Raw genomic sequence first — 17688 nt, 5'->3', positions numbered from 1 at the left:
CGTTCTCCGCCCCTGTCTGCCGAGTTCGGCGGCCCCCTAATGTGCACTCCAAAGGACGCGCTCCCTGCATGGCATTCGGCCCCTCAGTGCACATGACACGTGTCGCCCAACTGGACCGGGCCCCGAACGCACTGGACAGCCGAGTCTCGGCAGCGTCCAAGGCCCGACCCCATGCAGTGCGGTCGATCTGCTCCACCTGCCTCGCTTCCCATTCGGATCTGCCCCCCACGCACCCAGCGTCTTCCCCTCTCATCCGCCCCCCGCACCGGTCATCTCTCTCGGGGACTGGGGAGTCCAGACCGCATCCCAGTGCCCGGCAGCTGGCTGGTACTTGGAACCCCAGGCGCCTTTTCACCTTTGCCTGCCCCCCGCTCCCCGGCATTCAGTGCTGCCTGGTCTCTGTAGGTCACAGGAGGCCACGCAGGAAGGGGTGCTGCCGGCCTCTGCAGGGAAGGCCTTTGGAGGGGCTGGGACCGCTGCCCAGTGGGCCTCAGGGTGGCTTCAGGAGCCCTGGCTGCTTGGGGCCTGGGCAGGGAGCAGCCCAGATGCACCTGAGGACCCGGGTGATAAGCTCAGGCGGGGGCGGTGAGCCCTCCCTTCCAGCCCTGCTGGGGAGCCTGGGCTGGGACGCTGCATGCAGGAGCTGAGAGCCACCGGGGTGGGGGGCCTGCTCCGCCCAGCCCCCCAGCCTGCAGGGACTGCGGGGGCAGGGGGCGTTGAAAGCAGGCACCCTGAGAACAGGGAGCAGCATGCGCCCTTCCCTAGAGGCTCCAGGCTGAGCCCCCATACCCCGTCAACGCCCGCCCTGGCTTTCCTGCTGACCCACAGCCGCCACGTCCCACGCAGCCACCGAGACCTCTCCACACACGTCCCCGAGGGCAGCCTCACCAGCTGCTTCTCCATGTCCTCATCCCGAGGGGAGCTGACGAAGATGGTGTTCTGCATCAAACCCACAAAGCACCAGAAGGTGTCCGACTCGTCTAGGACCTCGGCCAGGATGGGCGCCACCAGGTCCGACATGCCCTGGGAGTAGCCGATGGCCGGGTTGTACACTGCGTAGTTCAACAGGATCCTCCTGGCCCCCCAGCCCGGAGAGCAGGTCATCAGCGAGGGTGGCCACCACTTACGCGTCCTTGCTGTCCCACTAGGGGCACGTCGCCGGGGGCCAGCAGGACCCTGGGCTGGAGACCCCGGGCTGCCCAACCCCCGGCCTCCGCCTCAACCCCAGGGGACTGCCTCTCCAGGCCTTGGGAAAGGTAATGGCCTGCCATTAGCCACTCACCAGGCCTCGAGTGAGTGCGGGGGAAGGAAGAATGTGGGTCTGATTCTCTTAATGGTCAACCGCCTGTGACAAAAGGCGGGGTGGCAGGGACGTTTTTATGGGCTGCTAATTTTGTGCAATTATTTGCCAGGCGGCAGCAGAATGTCCAAGATGCCAGCCCCGGGCTCCGCGTGGCTTTATCGCCTGGAGGACCACCCACTGGGAGGCGCGCGGGCAGGCTCTGCCATGGTCCACGTGAGCCAGGCAAGGAGGCCCAGGGGACAGCAGCTTTGCTGGCACCGTGGGAGAGACTGACGGGCTTCCCCGGACACTGTGACCGCAGAGGCCGAGCGAAGCTGGCTAAAGCTAACGATTCTCCGCTTCTGGGGCAGCTGCATGAACCCCGCCCCCTCAGGAGCTGCAGGCCCGTCCATCCCAGAGGGTCGCCCAAGGCCGGAGGGGTGAGGCGGGCACCTCATGCTCTCCACGTTCGGATTGCCTTCGCCTCGGAAGAACTGGTTGCTCCGATCTGTCCGGACCACGTCCTTGTCCACGGTGAACTGCACGTCCCGCCAGAATGCCCTGTGCTCCTCGGGGGTCATGGAGAGCCTGGTGTGGCGCAGGGTGCCCACCGGGGTCAGCGAGTAGCACGTGCACGTCCTCCCGCCCCACCCCTGACCCGGGATGGGAACTGGGGACCCTCCGTCTCCCCACTGACACGGGGACTGGGAGTCCCCAAGGCGGTCCCCAGCACGACCACGGCCCCACGGGAGGACAGCCGACCCCAGCCCAGGGACCCGCCGGGCCCAGATGGACCTCAGCGGTCCTGGCTCTCGCTGGGCCACCGAGCCGCCCCCAACCCCTCGCCAGCCCAGCGCTTGGTTAAGCCGGCTGAAAAGGGTCCTAAAACTGTGACGTGCGAGCTAAAGGGTGCCTGGGATAATGACCGCGCTCACGGCCCAGAGAGAACATTCTCGAAAGAGACGGTGGGTCACTGGACACAGCATGCTGACCTGCACCTCCCATTGCCTTTCCAAGAGCCCCTCCTCCGGGGTCGGGCGGCTACCTTTTCTGCTGGATGTCGGCATATTCCTTCCGCTTCTGCGCCCGCAGCGCTTCTCTCTCCTCCGACGTAGACTCGTGGCTGTAATACCGCAGCAGGAAGGGCCAGACCTCCCCCCGGATTGACACATCAATGCCGCCGAAGAAAATGGCCTGGAGGAAGCGGCCGCGGTTGGGGAGGGGCCAACGCGGGGCCGCTCAGAGCGCCCCCAGATCCCGGGAGGGCTGTGTTTTCGTGGCTTGGCTGCGCCTTCTGACAACCGATGCCTTGATTCAGCGGCCGCAATTTGCACTTGTTTGGGAGGGGAAAGGGCCGGCCCTCCATTCCCATACAGCGCGCGGCCAGGCTCATTTCAATGTCAATGCCCCCCCGGGGTGGCGCTCGGGGAACGTGTGGTTCTCACGTCGCGGCCTAATCCGCGGGTTTGGACGCGGTGCATTTCAGCGCGCGCGCTCTCAGACGGGCGGAGGCGGGCCGCCCGCACCCCACGAAGGCGGCCGGGGCTGCCGCCTCGGGCGCGCTCGCCCGGCCCCGCCCCGCCCCGCCCCGCTGGAGGCCCCGCCCCCGGGCTGGCTCCGCGCCGGAGGGGCGGCCTCGCCCGCAGGAGGCCCCGCCCCCGCGAGGCGGCCCCGCCCCGCAGGAGGCCTCACCTTGCGCAGCTTGTACTCCTCCTCCACCTGGCCCAGCTCGTTCAGGTGCTGCAGCCAGGCGGAGACGTCCAGCCTGCGGTACATGCTCTCCTCGGGGTGCGTCTCGGAGGAGGGCAGTTTGGGGCGTCGGATGGAGAACTTCATGCACGTCTTCTCGTCGGCGACCTGCGGGACAGGCGGTCGGTGCGGAGATGAGCGTGCAGCCGCCGGGTCGAGGCCAGCGGCGCTCTGGCGGGGCGGGAAAGCCGCAGCCTCCCTTCGGAAGCTGGCGGGGGGAGCGGGGGAGCCCCTGCCCTGCACTGCACAGAAACCCCTGAGTGGCAACTGTAATCGAACGCAATTAAAACGCAAATACCTCCGTCTTGGCGTTGCTGCCCCCGCCCTGCCTGGCTCCCTGGCCCGCTCCCGCCCGCCTGCCCCCGCCGTTCACTAGGCCGCCGCCCCCCCCTCCCTGCGACCCGCAGCCGCAAAATGGAATTAATGCCTCGTTGGGCCCAACTTCCCTCTGTCTCTGCCGGAAGGGCCTGCAATAAATTACATGTGATTGGCCGCATACAAAGGGATCGCTGTTCAGCGAGCAGGGAGCCCGCCTGTCAGGTTGTCTCCACGGGCACTCGCGAATCCAGGGCAAGACTGCAGCTGACATTTAATTCAAAAATCAAAGGTTGTTCAATGGAGGGGGAAAAGCCAGGCTCCTGCAATAAGGGAAGCCAGCAGGAGGCTCGGCGGGAAGGAAGGGGGTTTTCAAGTCGGCCCCATTTCTAATAAGCACATACAGTATCTTAAACAGATAATTAAAGAGCGCTTATTACATTTGTATGGAGATGGAGCAAAATATGGCGGGAAGCCTTGTCAAAACATGGCTTGCCGCGCGCACAGAGCACTGGCGTTACAGGAACCCGCGGGCACTTGTTTCAAACCCGGCGTGGCTGCCCCATCAGCCGCCGGCCGCTGCAGTCGCAGCCCACGGGGCCTTGGGCAGGGGAGAGGCGCGGGGCGTCGTGGGCCCCGATGGAGGCAGGGGAGCTCCGCGGGCGGCAACGGCTACCTGGTCTTTGCGGTGGGTCCCGGCGCAGTACTCCCACCGCTGGAACACGTCCGCCAGCTTGTCCAGGCCGCCGTGGTGGAAGTGGAAGACCTTGTACTGGCTCTCGCGGCTGGCGACCACCAGCTGGCCACTGGTGCAGGCCTCGTCGCTGCGCGGCCATGGGGGGGCGGAGCACAAGGGGTGGGTGTGTGAGCACAGGCTTTTATTGCCAAGTATAATCACAGGCCACTATCAGTGACCTCGGAGGCAGGAAACAGGAAGTCCCTGTGGAGTTTGGCTGCTGGCCTGAGAGGGGGACCGAGTTAGAGCCCAGCAGAAGCCGGCACCCACTTTGCCGAGGAAGACAAACGAGCTCGCTCCCTCCCAGGGAGGCAGGGACACAGGCCTGTCCCCGTTTGCTCCCCAAGAGACCTGCCGGAGAGGACTTGTGTGCAGTCCCTTCTCTCTGGGAGTGGGGGGCGGACGCTGTCAGTGGAATCAGGTTCTGAATCCAGGGGGGCGGCAGCCCGGCAGCCTCCTCCCAGGGGCTTCCTCCAGCAGACCTGGTGGCCCGCTGGGGACCCTCCTGGGAAATCACCGCCAGCAGCCAGGCCGCCAGCCGACCTCGGCAGCCCTAAGAGTCTGGGATGGGGCTCTGCGTCGGCGAACCCTCTCGGGCGACACTCCCTCTTCTTCTGAAGGTCTTTGGCTGGTGCCATCTTGTGGCTGGGCCACCCTGCCCCTCAGGGGGGATCTGATGGGGCGACTGGGCAGGACAGTCAGAGGGGTGGTCCGCCCGCCCCAGAAGAAAGGGTGCCTCCCTCCAGGAAGCCCAGAGCAGCTCCTGCGTGCGGGGAGCAGGCTGGCTCGACCCCACCCCGCACACCAGAGTCCCAAGCAACGAATGAGTTTGGGAGCCACCCCGACCCACGTCCTGTGGGGCCGCCGCTGTGGGTCCCCCTGCTGACGCGGCCGCCCGCAGGCCCACCTGCCCCAAGAGCCGGCTCTCACCTGAAGAAAAGGCGCAGGGAACGCATGTGCCCCAGGTCCACACGGAAGACGCCGCAGATCTGCTCCAGGGCCCGCGCCCGCTGCGGCTCGTCCCAGCGCGGCGACTGCAGGAGGCCGTTGCTGTCCGGGAACCGCAGGTGGGCGTCCACGCTGGAGGGGGAGCTGCGGGAGCGGGTGACAGGACGGCCTCGTGTCTCTCTGTCCTCGCAGCCCAGGTGGCAGGACAGAGAGGGCGCGGGAACCGTTTCAACATGCTCGCCAGCCTGAGAGGCTCACAGACAGGCCAGACGCCGGCAGCGCGAGGAGCGGGCCCTCCGGACACCCATAGGTGAAGGAAGGAGGGAGGGAGGGGCGGAGGGAAGGAGCGCGTTACCAGTCACACCCAGTGACATTCCCCTGTGATCAAATTCTGTCCCCGCTGCCTAACGACAGAGGAGGTCAGACTGGCAAGTCTTTGCTGTGTGACCTGGGGCAAGTTACCAAGCCTCTCTGAACCTTTGTTTTCTCATTTGCAACGTGAGGAGAATAAGAGGACTTTGTGCAGACTAAAGGGCCGTGGGGTGGCCAGCCGCGGCCCCCAGGGCCGTGGGGCTCTTTCCTGATCTCAGACGGCGGGGGGTTTCTGCTGCGGCTCAGGCTGGCTCACTGTTTTCCTGAAAAAATACTGGTTCAGTTAGAAGGCATTTGGGTTAGTAATGTGATTCCTCTGACAGTGAACATTTATTGGACACTCCGGACGGGCTACGCCTCACGTGCTGTTGTCACCCGCCCCCCTCCCCCCGCCCATGGCCCTAGGGAAGGAGGCGTGTTAGCGCCCCCATCGCACAGAAGGGGAACCGAGGTCCAGAGAGGCTGGCTGACTCCCCCGAGGTCACACGCCCAGCAGGTGGTGGAGCTGGGATTTGAACCCAGCTCTGTGGCCGATGTCCTCACCCGCACATGTTCTGGCTTCTAAGTTTGCAGTTCAGCATCACAACCCCATTTATTCTGCTTTAATAATAATAAAAAAATATTCATGAACCTGTTTAGATCCCCAGACTAAACAGGCTTTAGTACATGCATTCACACCACAGGTTAAACGCGGTTTCGTGGGACTCGATGAGCCAGGGTCAGAGGGAAGGCAGGGCAAACGTCGGCAGCGGGCGGCAGCCCAGCACGCGGCCAGACTTTGCTCTGGGCGTCACCGGGCCCCCTCTCCTGCCTCAGCTCCAAGCGGCGGCGCCGGAGGTGCCGGTCCCCAGGCCTCTCTGCCCCGCCTGGGCACCACGTCCCTGAACGGAGATGCTCCGCGTTGTCTGAGCACCGTCCCCCGCAACTCAGGGACGTCCCGGAAGACAAAGGCTGCCTGTCCAGGATTCTAGCAGCTTCTGGAACAACACCAGGCCTGGTGTGCGGCCCCGGCGGCTCCCCTCCACGCCCTGCCTTGGGCAGCGGGCTCAGCCGGCCCTCCGTTCCTGTGGGCGCCTGGGCTGCCCTGGAGCCAGGCTCAGGGGAGACAGGGAGCCCCGAGGGAAGGTTGGCGGGCAAGCAGGACCAAGGCGGATGCAGGGCAGACGCGACCCAAAAAGGCTGAGGGACCCGCCTGCCTCCCCGCGGGGACCCTGCCGGCGGCGGCGCTATGAGATCACTTTACAAAACGAGGCCAGCCCGGCCAGCCCGGGTCTGCAGACAGCCCCCCACCACGCCACTCGCACCGAGTTTCACAATCTGCTCGCTGATCAGCGAGGCCCGGCGGCCAGGAGAGCCTGTGCTCGGGGTGGTTCCTGCCGGCCGGCCCATCCTGGGCTCGCCTCCAGACCCGCTGGAGAGGCCCTCAAAGGGTGGCATTATTCCTAGCCTCTCGCCTCACCCACCCCGCCGCTCCACGCACCCAGCACCACCCTCCAGAGCCGGCACGCCCTTCCCAACGCCCCTGTCCCGCTCACCCCGGGGGGCAGGCCAGGGGGTCCAGAAACCTGATCCAGGACAGAGACTCGCTCGCTCGGACAGTCCCGGGCGGAGACCCCTGCTCCGCTGCTGCGGCCGGGAGGACGGGCCGGGTCCCGGGCAGGGAAGGAGCCCCACAGAGGCAGAGAGACGGAAGGACAGAGAGACAGCGAGATGGAGTGACGGCCCCCCACACACATGCCTCCCCGCAGCAACTTTCCTCCAGGCGGGAGGCTGCTTAAGCCTGTTCCAGCTCCTTGGGGGGAAATTATTTGCATGAATTAATTGATGGATGAATTAATTCAAGACACTAAGCTTGGGACCCGCCGCCCGGGTTCCGTAGGTTCATCCTGGGGCAAAGCTGATGGAGCCGCAGTTCTCTGCTCCCAGGACCTGTCATAGCCGATGACCGTGGTCAGCTGGGTCATCAGGGCGGCACGAGTCCCCCTCAAGCCCAGCTGCCATGGTGTCAGAGCCGTATCTTTGTGCCTTCTGCATCCGCGGCTCCTGGCACGGGCTGGGCACAGAGCAGGCGGCATTTAAAACTCATGCTTGGGATGAAAACGTAAATGTCTGAGAATCTTGAAGTTGTAGAAAAAAATTATAAGGAAATAAAACCTCAGGAAAATGGAAATATATGCAGTTTAAATTTTTTTTAAATCTTTTTACACATGTGGAGCAATTTGGTGTTAGAAATATTCCTACGTGCTGCATATAATTTGGTTTGTTCATAAAATTATTATGGGTGGTGCATTAAAGTTAAAAGGATGGTTTATGGAGGTAATAACTCCCGATGCACTACAAGCAAAAATGTTTTGTAGCTAAAGCTAGAAGATGCTAGACTTGAAAAATGTGTTTCTCAGCGTGTGCCCTTTTCTGAGGATCACCAAAATGCAAAACCAGAAACAAAAAAGCAAGCCCGCGCCAGGACAGAGGACAGAGCAGGGGAGTCCTCTCTACCTCGGAACCGGCCCAGGGCCCGGCCAGGGTCGGAGGCCAGAACCGGCCTCAGGGTCCTGACAAGTCACTCTGTCCAGAGCGCGGTCCATCTGTGCGTGCCAAACCCGGGCAGGCCTTGCGAGTGGCTGTGGCGTGAGGGACATTCTGTGTGCTCCAGGGTGGCCTCGGGAAGCCTGGCATCGAGAGACCATGGGAGAGAGAGACCCAGCTGCCAGTCAGCACCGGCGCCTCCGCAGCCCAGACAGGGTGGGTCTCAGACCCTCCACCCCCTGCCCCCCCACCGGCTCCGGGAGCCTGAGCAAGTGCCCGCGGACTGGCCTAACTTAGCCAAGCCCAACCAGGAGAACGGCCAAATAAAAGGTGGTTGTTTTAAGCGGCAACATTTGAAGTCGTTTGTTACACAGCAATAGGTAGCTGATACATACAGTCAGCCTCTGCTTTCAGAAAAAGCTTGAGTGGGGAGGGAGCCACCTCCACAATGAGTGAGTTGTGATTCTTAAGGTCGAAGAGGTTTTGGGGCCAGGTTTTAACATTTCTAATAACCCGACTTATTGATTGGCTCTTGTATTTCTTCGTTCTGAGACTCCTGAGCCAGCTGAACGACAGGCTGACAGAACTCGAGCGGTTAGCCCAAGCACAGTGTCTTTTTCTTTTTATATTGTATTTGTTTACTTTTTAGAGAGAGGGAAAGGAAGAGAGAAAGAGGGAGGGAAACATCCACCAGTTGCCTCCCACGTGTCCCTGGCCGGGGACCTAGCCCACAGCCCAGCAGGTGCGCCAGCCACGACCCGAACCAGAGACCCCTTGGTTTGAGGGGACGGCTTCCCACCCACGGAGCCGTGCCAGCCACAGCCCAGGCACAGAGTCTTCACTTAACTTACCAATTGATTCATTCACATGATTTTCCCCCAAGGAGCTGGAACGGCCTTACGCAGCCTCCGGCCTGGGGGCAAGTTGCTGCGGGGAAGCGTGTGTGGGGGCCTGTCACTCGCCTCTCCGTCTGCCTGTCCCTCCATCTCTCTGTCCCTCTGTCTCTCTGCCTCCGCGGGGCTCCTTCCCCGCCCGGGACCCGGCCCGTCCTCCCGGCCGCAGCAGCGGAACAGGGGTCTCCGCCCAGGACTGTCCGAGCGAGCGAGTCTCTGTCCCGGATCAGGTTTCTGGACCCCCTGGCCTGCCCCCGGGGCGAGCGGGAGGTGGCGTTGGGAAGGGCGAGCCGGCTCTGGAGGGTGGTGCTGGGTGCGTGCGCAGTGGCTGGTGGGGGGTGGGGGGATGAAAACGTCGCCCTTTGGTGGCCCCTCATAACTGCCAGAACTTGGAAGCAACCAAGATGCCCTTCTGTAGGTGAAGGGACACACCAGCTACTGCCCGTCCAGGTAACAGAACATCATTCAGCGCTAAGAGGGGAACGGCCGAGCCCTGAGAAGACAGGGGAAACCTCAATGCGCATCACTAGGTGAAAGCAGCGCGGCCGAGAAGGGTGCAGGCTCTGTGACCCCGACTGTGTATCTCACTCCGGGAAAGGCAAAGCCTGGCGCCAGGAAAGGCCAGGGGCGGCGGCGCGTGGTGGGGGAGGGCTGAACCGCGCGGGGCGGGGCGGGCGGGGGCGTGCAGCAGTGAGGCTGCCCCGTGTGACCCTGTGCTGGCGGGTCCCTGCCACCGTGCGTTTGCCCAAACCCACAGGACGACCCCACCGGCCTGACCCCAGTGCGGACGGCGGAGGGGGGGCGGGGCTCCGGGGACGGGGACGTGTCAGCGGGGGCGCCGTCACCGCGGCAGGTGGGCGATCGCGGGGCGGCCGTGCAGGGGAGGGGGCAGGGGCGTGGGCGACCGGCACCTGCTGCTCGGTTTTGCTGTCAATCTAAAACCGCACTGAGAAGGCAAAGTCTCCTAAAAAAGAAAACAAAAGTGAAAGAACACACACGCGAGACAAGGATGAACATCTTTAATGTGAAAAAAGCATGCAACGCAAAAAGAAGAAAATGAATGCCCAACAGGAAAAAAAAAAAAAAAAGGCAAAAGGACAAGAAAAAACAAATCTCTTGAGACTAAATGCCAATAACCAATAAAATGTTCACGCCCAGAGAAATGAAATAGATGGAAATGGAAACAATGTGCCACTTGGGGGAGGCCTGTGACATGGGCAGTAATTTTAAAAATCATGAAACCGCCTGTGGGCAAGGCTTTGGGTGATCAGGTCCTCAGGCACCGCTGACGGGCCTCGTCCTGGCTAGAGTTCGCTGGACAGCGATTTGGAAATACGACGCAAAAGGCTCACAACGCATACACATTTTGACCCTTTACTTTCATTTCTAGGTATCGATCCTAAGAAAATAACCAGAGCCGTCCATGCCAAATACATCCATGAACTGCTGCAGAAAAAGCAACTGACAAAAATCTAACACTCATTCACGGTAAGAACTGCCAGCAAATGAGGAAGAAGGGAGCCCCCTCGAACCGATAAGGGCACCTACAAACACTCTCCAGCGAACACCATACTCAGGTAGGAGGCTGAATAGTTTCCCTCTGAATCAGGACAAGGATGTGGCTGCTGTCCCCACAGCTGCTCCTGATGTGCCGTGTAAGGCAAGAAAAGGAAATAAAGTATGTACAGATGGGAAAAGAAGAGGTAAAACCATCCCTCTGTGAGTATGATGTTGTCGTTTACAGGAAAAATCATGTGGAATTTACAAGACAACCATGAGAACTAATACGTGAATTTAGCAAGATGCAGGATTGAAGGTTAATGTAGAAAAGTTCATGGTATTTTTAAAGACTAGCAACACACAATTGGGAAATGTAATAAATTTTTAAAATTCCATTATAGTAGCAAAAAAAAAAAACCCATCCTACATAAAACCCTTAGAAATAAGTGTAACATGTAACATTCATGATCTTTATACTGAAAAACATAATTCCTGGCAGAGAGAAATGAAAGGAAACTCAGACGAACGGAGAGGTATACCATATCCATGGATCCCCACAGCCAACACTGGTAAGAGTAATCTTACTAAATGTATCTATATATTCAACACAATCCCAATCAAAATTCCAGCAGGTTTGGGGGGGGCGCTGAAAATTGACATGCTGAGTCCAAAATTCATATGGAAATACAAAATACCTAGAATAAACAAAGCAAATATTTTTTTTTAAAAAGGAAAGTTGGAGGACTTATTTGATTTTGAGATTTATTAGAAACCAATGATCAAGGCAGCTTGGTGTTGGTAAAAAGGTAGACTTTTAAACTGATGGAACAGAACAGAGTCCAGACATAGACACATATGAACAACTGATTATTGACAAAGGTACAACAGAGAAAGGGAAGTTTTCCACAAATGGTGTTAGAGTATCTGGGCATCTGCGTGGGGGACAAAGTAACATCTACCTTTCCTCACGTTATACACAAAGATGGACTCAGGATGGATCACAGACCTCGATGTGATACCTAAGACTAAAAATTCTGAAAGAACCCATAAGAAAAAAATCTTTTTGATCTTAGAATAAGTCAAGGTTCCTTACAACACAAAAAACACAGACCATAAAAGAAATGATTAGTTAACTGAGTGGGAAATGAAAAATACTTTTCTTCAAAACATGGCATTAAGGAAACAAAAGTGCAAATCACGGCCCCGGAGACGATATTTACAACACACATGTCCAATAAAACACATGTGCCCGGAGCATGTACGGGGAACTCTTAAAACTCAATGGCCCTGTTAGACAAAGATTTCTTAGGTATGACGCCAGAAACATGACCCATAAAAGGAAAAAACTGATCAATTGGGCAATTTGGACTTCATTAAAATGAAAAACTTCTGCTCTTTGAAAGGCACTGTTAAGAAAATAAAAAGACAAGCCACAGACTGGGAAAAGATATTTGCAAAACACGTCTGATCAGGAATTGGTATCCAGAACATATGAAGAATCCTCAAGTTCAGCAATAAGAAAACAAACAACACAGTTGTGAAACTGGCAACACATTTGAAAAGATGCTTCACCAAAGAAGGTGACAAACAAGCATGGCCTCGTTGACTACGAGAGAAATGTAAATGGAGCCACAGCGGGGTATGAAGAAACGGCGTGACCCGCCGCGCACCTCTCAGAATGGCCAGGCCACCCGCAGATGACACACAGACGGTGCGGAGCGCTGCTGGGGACGTACGGTGACGAGGGAGTGGAAGGTGAGACGTGGGAGGTAGTGTGACAGGGTGTAAAGTCAAACATCCCACTCGTAGGTGCTTATCCGAGAGACGTGAAAAGTGCCCACACGGAGGCTGTGTGAACGTCGCAGCAGCTGTACTCACAATTGCAAAACCAAGAATGAACAGGCGTCTTTCACTGGTGAACGGAGAAACCAACAGAGGGACACTCATACAGTGGAGTATGACTCAGTGACACGAGCAAACCACCGATACGCGGGCAGCCTGGCGTTATGTTACGGGAAAGACGCCAGCCTCCGAAGGCCGCATGGAAGGCCACTCAGCACCGTGAGCAACCGGGGAAACGCTAACTTTTTGTATAAAGCCACTTGTTGATGCCCAAAACTCAAGATGTCACAAGAACTTGAATTCTGGGCCCTTACGCGCACCCCTTACGACTAGAGGCACAAAATTCTCAACGAAATGCTAGCAAACCAAATCCAACGACTTGTAAAAAGGATCATGCGCCGTGACCGAGGGGGACCGGCACCAGGAAAGCAAGGTGGGCTCGGCACGCCAAGGTCTGTCAGCGTAACCCGGCGGGTGAGCGAAGGACACGAACCACACAGTCACCTCAACAACTGCGGAGGGCAAAGCGGCGACAAAAACTCAACACCTTTTCATAATGGCAACACTTGCCCAACTGAAGATAGAGAGAAACTTCCTCAGCCCGACAAAAGGCAGCTCGGGAAGCCCGCCGCCAACAGCCCCACGGTGGCGAACACGGGAACCTTGCCCCGGGGATCAGGAGCAGGACAAGGACCTTCCCTGTGCCTCCGCTCTACACAGAGGCTGGAGGTTCTGCTCCGGGCAGTGAGGCAAGAAAAGAAGTAAAAGGCACCCAGGGTGGAAAGGAAGAAACGAAACTACCTCCGTTCACAGATGTCATGACCTTGGGCATGGAGCAGCCTCAGGAATTCACACCCGCACCAGAAAAACCTACTAGAACAAGCACGTGAATTCCGTAGTTGCCGGACACAAGATACAAAAACGAATTGCATTTCTATACACGAGCAATGAACAATCCCAAAACAAAATTAAGAGAACAATGCCATTCACAACACAAATGCACACATGTGCGCACACGGTGCAGGGAACACGCCCACGCTGGTGTGGAGCCAGCCAGCGCTGGCACGGACCCTGGCTGCCCCGCCCCCCACGCCACGCAGCCTCAGGCCAGTTCCCCACCTCTGCTGGGCCTCAGTCTCCGTCTGTGCAACGGGGCGCGGGAGGGAGGGGACGTGTGCAGGGACCTGGCTGAGCAGGACCGACCTGCTCCTCGGGCGGGACTGGCCAACCCGGCCGTTGCCCTTGGCTACTGGAGAGTCAACCCAGGCAGGACGTCCTGGGCCTTCCAACACCCCGTCACCCCGTGTCACCCCTTGTACATTCAGGCTCCCGAGCGCCTGCTGCTCCTGACCCCAGCCACACCCCGGCCCTCAGCCTTCCCGCGTCTGCCGCCTCCCCTGCTAGCTCTGGGCTCCTCACCCCCGCCGCCCGCTGAGCCCTGCGCGAGTGAGTGAGGGGACTTCGGGGAGACACTGTCCCCTCCCATGCTCCCTGCACGCTGCCGCGGGGCCTCTCTGGGGCTTGGTTAAACAGGAGGCGAGCACGGGGTGAGCAGGGGCTGGAGCGGGGCTGCGGCCTCCACCGCTGGGTCTCTGACGCCCGCGGACGGGGGGCACCCTGCTTCCGGACCCCCGCCCCGCCCTGAGCCCTCCTCCCGCATCTGAGCTGCCTGCCGTCGCAGCGGGCCACCTGCAGGGATGCCGTCCCAGCCGTCTTTGCGCCCTCGGCCCCCAGGGATGCGGATGGACGAGAAGGGGAGTCTCGCTTCTGCCCCTTAACTTCTGTGCGGTGGAGGCGACCGTGGCTGGACTCTCATTGCTGGGGCCTCATCAGGCGCCCAGATCCCAGCCGTGTCTGAAGTGCATCCCGAGCTGACCGGTCCAGGCAGAGCCAAAGGCGTGCGGCCAGAATGAACACACGCGAGGGCGCGCACACGCAGGCGCCCGCGCACACCGTGCTGGATCGGTCCGCCCACTGGGCTGGAGCCGCTTGTCTCCCGGGGGCCGCGGAGGCCTAAGGTCGGGGAAGGCGGGCTGTGTGAGCTCCTGGTGCCGGTGCCGGTGCCGGTGCCGGTCAGTGCCGGCCAGAGCGCTGAACCCGGGCCATGGCGCCGAGCGCCGCCCACAGTGTACACATGACGCGCTTTCGGAGACCCCGAATGGAGGGCCAGAGCAGGGGCCCCCAAGATTCCGTTGTTCCAGCCCCTAAAACCTGCGGTTGCGGAGCTCGGAGACGTCATCAGCCGCGGGTGGGGGCAGATGGGCGAGCAGGACATAAATCACAGCCCCCCCCCGCCCCCCGCGCCTGCAGCCCCGCAAGCGGGGGACAGCGCCTCACCCGGCGGTCCGCTCGGTCGCACGTCCCTGACGCCACGTGAGCTCGCACAGGGCTAATTATGGAAAGTGTAAATCACGGGAGGAAGGGAGCAGGCACATTATTCAGGTTTATTACCGACACAATTTAGGAAAAGATAACCAGGCCAAACCTCGCTCCTTTGCGGCGCGGTCGGGCGGGGGCGGGGGCGGGAGGGGGGAGGGGCGCCGGGATGGCAACAGCGCAGGCCCCGCAGGAGGAGGGGGCGCGGCACCCTTTGGGTGCTGTTTTCAGGTTAGTTTTTTCCTGAGTCAAATAGAATGATATCGTCCGGTTTCTAAGTGAAACGAAGAGCAATTTTACTTAACCAGCCCGGCTGCGTTCGCGAGCCTCCGAGCTTCGTTCGTCACGTCCATTTGTAACAGCTCAGCAGGTAGGTGCTGGCTGCCTGCGGCCGCCGGGCGGGCTTCCCCGGAACGTGATTACAAGGCGGCATTCATTACGGGCTGGAGACTCTGATGGCAGGAATCATTTGTTTTTCTTTTTCCCTGAAGGCATTTGCAAATATGCTTGGAGGCTAAGGGACGCTGGGTACATCTAATAAATAAAGCAAAATAATTAATAGCAGCAACAGCCTGGAGACCACGCCCAGCTGCTGCCGAACCAGGCTGCGGAGGGCCCATGGCTCCGCTCCGTGCCCGGCTGACGGCGCCCTTGAACTGCCTCCGCGGGACCCCCGCCCCAGAGAGCTTCCCGAAGGCAGAAGGACGAGCACCGAGCCGCGCCTTCCCCCGGGGTCCACAGGAGCTCCACACCGATAGGAGAGGCTATTGCTGCGGCCACGTGCTCTCCTGAGCTGTGCCCGCTCAGCCCATTCAGGGCCGAACCTGGAAGGTGCCGTGTGACCCTCATAAAATGAGGAGCGGCCCCCGATCTGGCCAGTGTGGGTCCCTGACAGAGGCGAGGTCCCCGTGAGCGCCCTGGCAAGGCCCTGACCTGGCAGAGCCTGTACCCGCGTGGGGCAGGTTCGCACCTGCCCCAACGCCCAGCTGAGATTATGAACTCGGGGGGCCCCAGGGTCAGCCCCCACCCAGGGCTCCCGCCAGTCACGCGACCCTTTGGACCAGGAAGCAGCAGCCCCACCCCACCCAGCACCTTTCTGCACTTTCCGCTCACAGAAGACGGGGCGGGGGATGGGGGCGGGGGGTGGGAATGCCCGGAGGGAGCCAGCTGCCCGTTCGCTGCCGTGGGACCACGCAATGCGCGGCCACCTCGGTGCCATTTGGTAGGAAGCAGCTTGGCCTCTCGTGGGCCGGGGTAGCCCGCGCACCGAGAAGGCGCCACGTTGTCCCTGCGTAGTTTTTCTGTAAAAGCACCTGGAGTGGACTGTCAGCCCTGAACGGTCGCCCTCCGGCCTGATGGACCCCCACCCCACAGAGTTACCAGGAGAGGGAAGGGCCCCTGTTCGCCTCCTCCGCACGCCTTTCCGGGAGCTCCACAGCCACCGGAGAGCCCGCCCCCGGCTACAGGGCCAGCAGAGGTTGAGGCCAAGCTAGGTAACTAAGCGACGCGTAGCAGGCTTGGGGGGATCAGCGCTGACCGGCGGGTGAGGCCCAGGGCCACCGCAGCTCCCTGAGGGTTTCTCACGGCCAGTGCAGGAAACCCCCAGGGCTGCCGGACCCCACTGGAGGCGCCCGCCCCTCCCGGACCCTCCAGCTCCTGGTGCGGCCACCGCTGGTGGCAGGCGCGTGGTGGTCGGGACCCCTGTGGTCCCCGACACGTCCCCTGGCTCTGCTGAAACAGAATTGTCACCACCCAGGCTGGTGGTTTCCCAACTTTCCCGGTGACGTTCCCCCAGGCAATTTAAAAATGGGATAAATGCTAATAATAATTTGACTAAATTTAGGTGTTCCCTTCAGGCATCTGATTAAATCTCACAACCCCCGCTTCAGGCCGGCTGCCCAGGTTCGCCTTCTCTCTCGGCTTCACGGCCAGGACGCTGGGCACCCAAGGGGCCCGCAAACCCTGCGCCGGACGGGCTGGACTGTCCCTTCCCGGAGGGACAAGAAAATGGGGACAGGCTTACAGGGGGCAGGCGGCCGAGGTCTCTGCCGGGAGAAGCATGTGGTCACGGAAGCACCTTAGAAAAAAAGAGCCAGTCGATGCCTCGTCCTAAGGAGGACGCAGAGGTGCAGAGAGTGAGGGGACTGCGGAGAAGCCCAGCGGTGGGAGGGGGACGGGGCTGGAAGCCAGGACCTTCTGGTTCCGAGCTCTGGGCTTGGCGCTGCTGGGTGCGTTCAGGCCCTTCTCAGCCAGTCTGGGTCCTGTTAGCCGCCTCGGGGTCCCTCCGGCAGAGAGGTCCCTCCACACATGCCTCTGGGACGCTCAGTGTGACCTCCCGGGACCGCCCGGACCTGCGCCTGCCATCACCCTCGGTCCTGCAGGCTGGGAGGGGGGCCGCGAGTGGCATGGGACACTCGCCCTGGGCTCAGTGAGGATGCCGTGGCAGCGGGATGGCTGGTGGCCAGCCTGGGGAGGATGGGCCGGGCAAGGCTCTCCTCCTCTCCCCACCGGCCTGGCCCGGCGCCCCACCTCGGAGCTCGCAGACCCCCAGGCCGCCACCAGACTGTCAGCCCTCGGGGCTGGCCGAAGGGATGGAGGCGCCAGGGGAGGGTGCGTCTCTTGCCTCCCGGTCTCCATGAACACGGCTCCCACAGGGGGGCCCTGGAGGGGGCTTTGGGGACCCTCCAAGGGGGGGCTGACACCTTTCTCTCTTTGATTGGCTCTTCTAAGAAATCAGAGACCCCAGGAGGTTAATGGGCTGAAGACCAAGCCTTCACAAAAGAAGAAACAGAGCGAATCAACACACAGTCCACAGTCGTAGAGAAATGCAAATGAACATGGATTTCCAGCTGGTGTGTCAGCAGCAGCGACTTATTTCCAACCGGGGGCGGGGGTGTGGGGTGGGGATCAGGCACCCCCTCCGGCCTGAGGCCGCGTGAGTGGTCGGCGGGGTCTCTGCCCTCCCCAGCAGCTTGCTTCAGCCGGAATGTGCCTGTTACCCACCAGATGCGCAGCAACGTGGGAGTTTATACAGCTGCACAGCCCCCCACAGCCCAGCCCCGTTCTGCTGCCAGCGTCTGCGCAGGGCGTTCAGCCGCCCGTTCCGGCCTCTGTCTGGCTCCTATGCCCGCTTGGCCACACCCCCTCTC

At 60.5% G+C, this 17688-nt stretch overlaps 1 protein-coding gene across 5 annotated transcripts in view; it reads right to left on the bottom strand.

The window, feature by feature from the left end:
- The window catches only part of TBC1D16 (TBC1 domain family member 16), a 59313-nt gene that overhangs the window by 7396 nt on the left and 34229 nt on the right, over positions 1 to 17688 (bottom strand). For 4 of the 5 annotated variants that reach the window (XM_054593318.1, XM_054593321.1, XM_054593322.1 and 1 more), the window contains exons 4-9: positions 5013 to 5174; positions 4023 to 4170; positions 2975 to 3139; positions 2328 to 2476; positions 1736 to 1870; positions 889 to 1075 (exon numbers count right to left, since the gene is read on the bottom strand). In XM_054593318.1, coding sequence (XP_054449293.1) covers positions 889 to 1075; positions 1736 to 1870; positions 2328 to 2476; positions 2975 to 3139; positions 4023 to 4170; positions 5013 to 5174 — 946 coding nt within the window. The remainder of the gene's footprint in view (positions 1 to 888; positions 1076 to 1735; positions 1871 to 2327; positions 2477 to 2974; positions 3140 to 4022; positions 4171 to 5012; positions 5175 to 17688) is intronic. The other variant, XM_054593320.1, reaches the window with a different exon arrangement.

This window comes from Pteronotus mesoamericanus, unplaced genomic scaffold (assembly GCF_021234165.1).
Source record: "Pteronotus mesoamericanus isolate MK-2021 breed Mesoamerican mustached bat unplaced genomic scaffold, CSHL_Meso_final scaffold_408, whole genome shotgun sequence".
Classification (NCBI taxonomy): Eukaryota; Metazoa; Chordata; class Mammalia; order Chiroptera; family Mormoopidae; genus Pteronotus; species Pteronotus mesoamericanus.
This window is presented reverse-complemented; position numbering and strand designations above follow the sequence as displayed.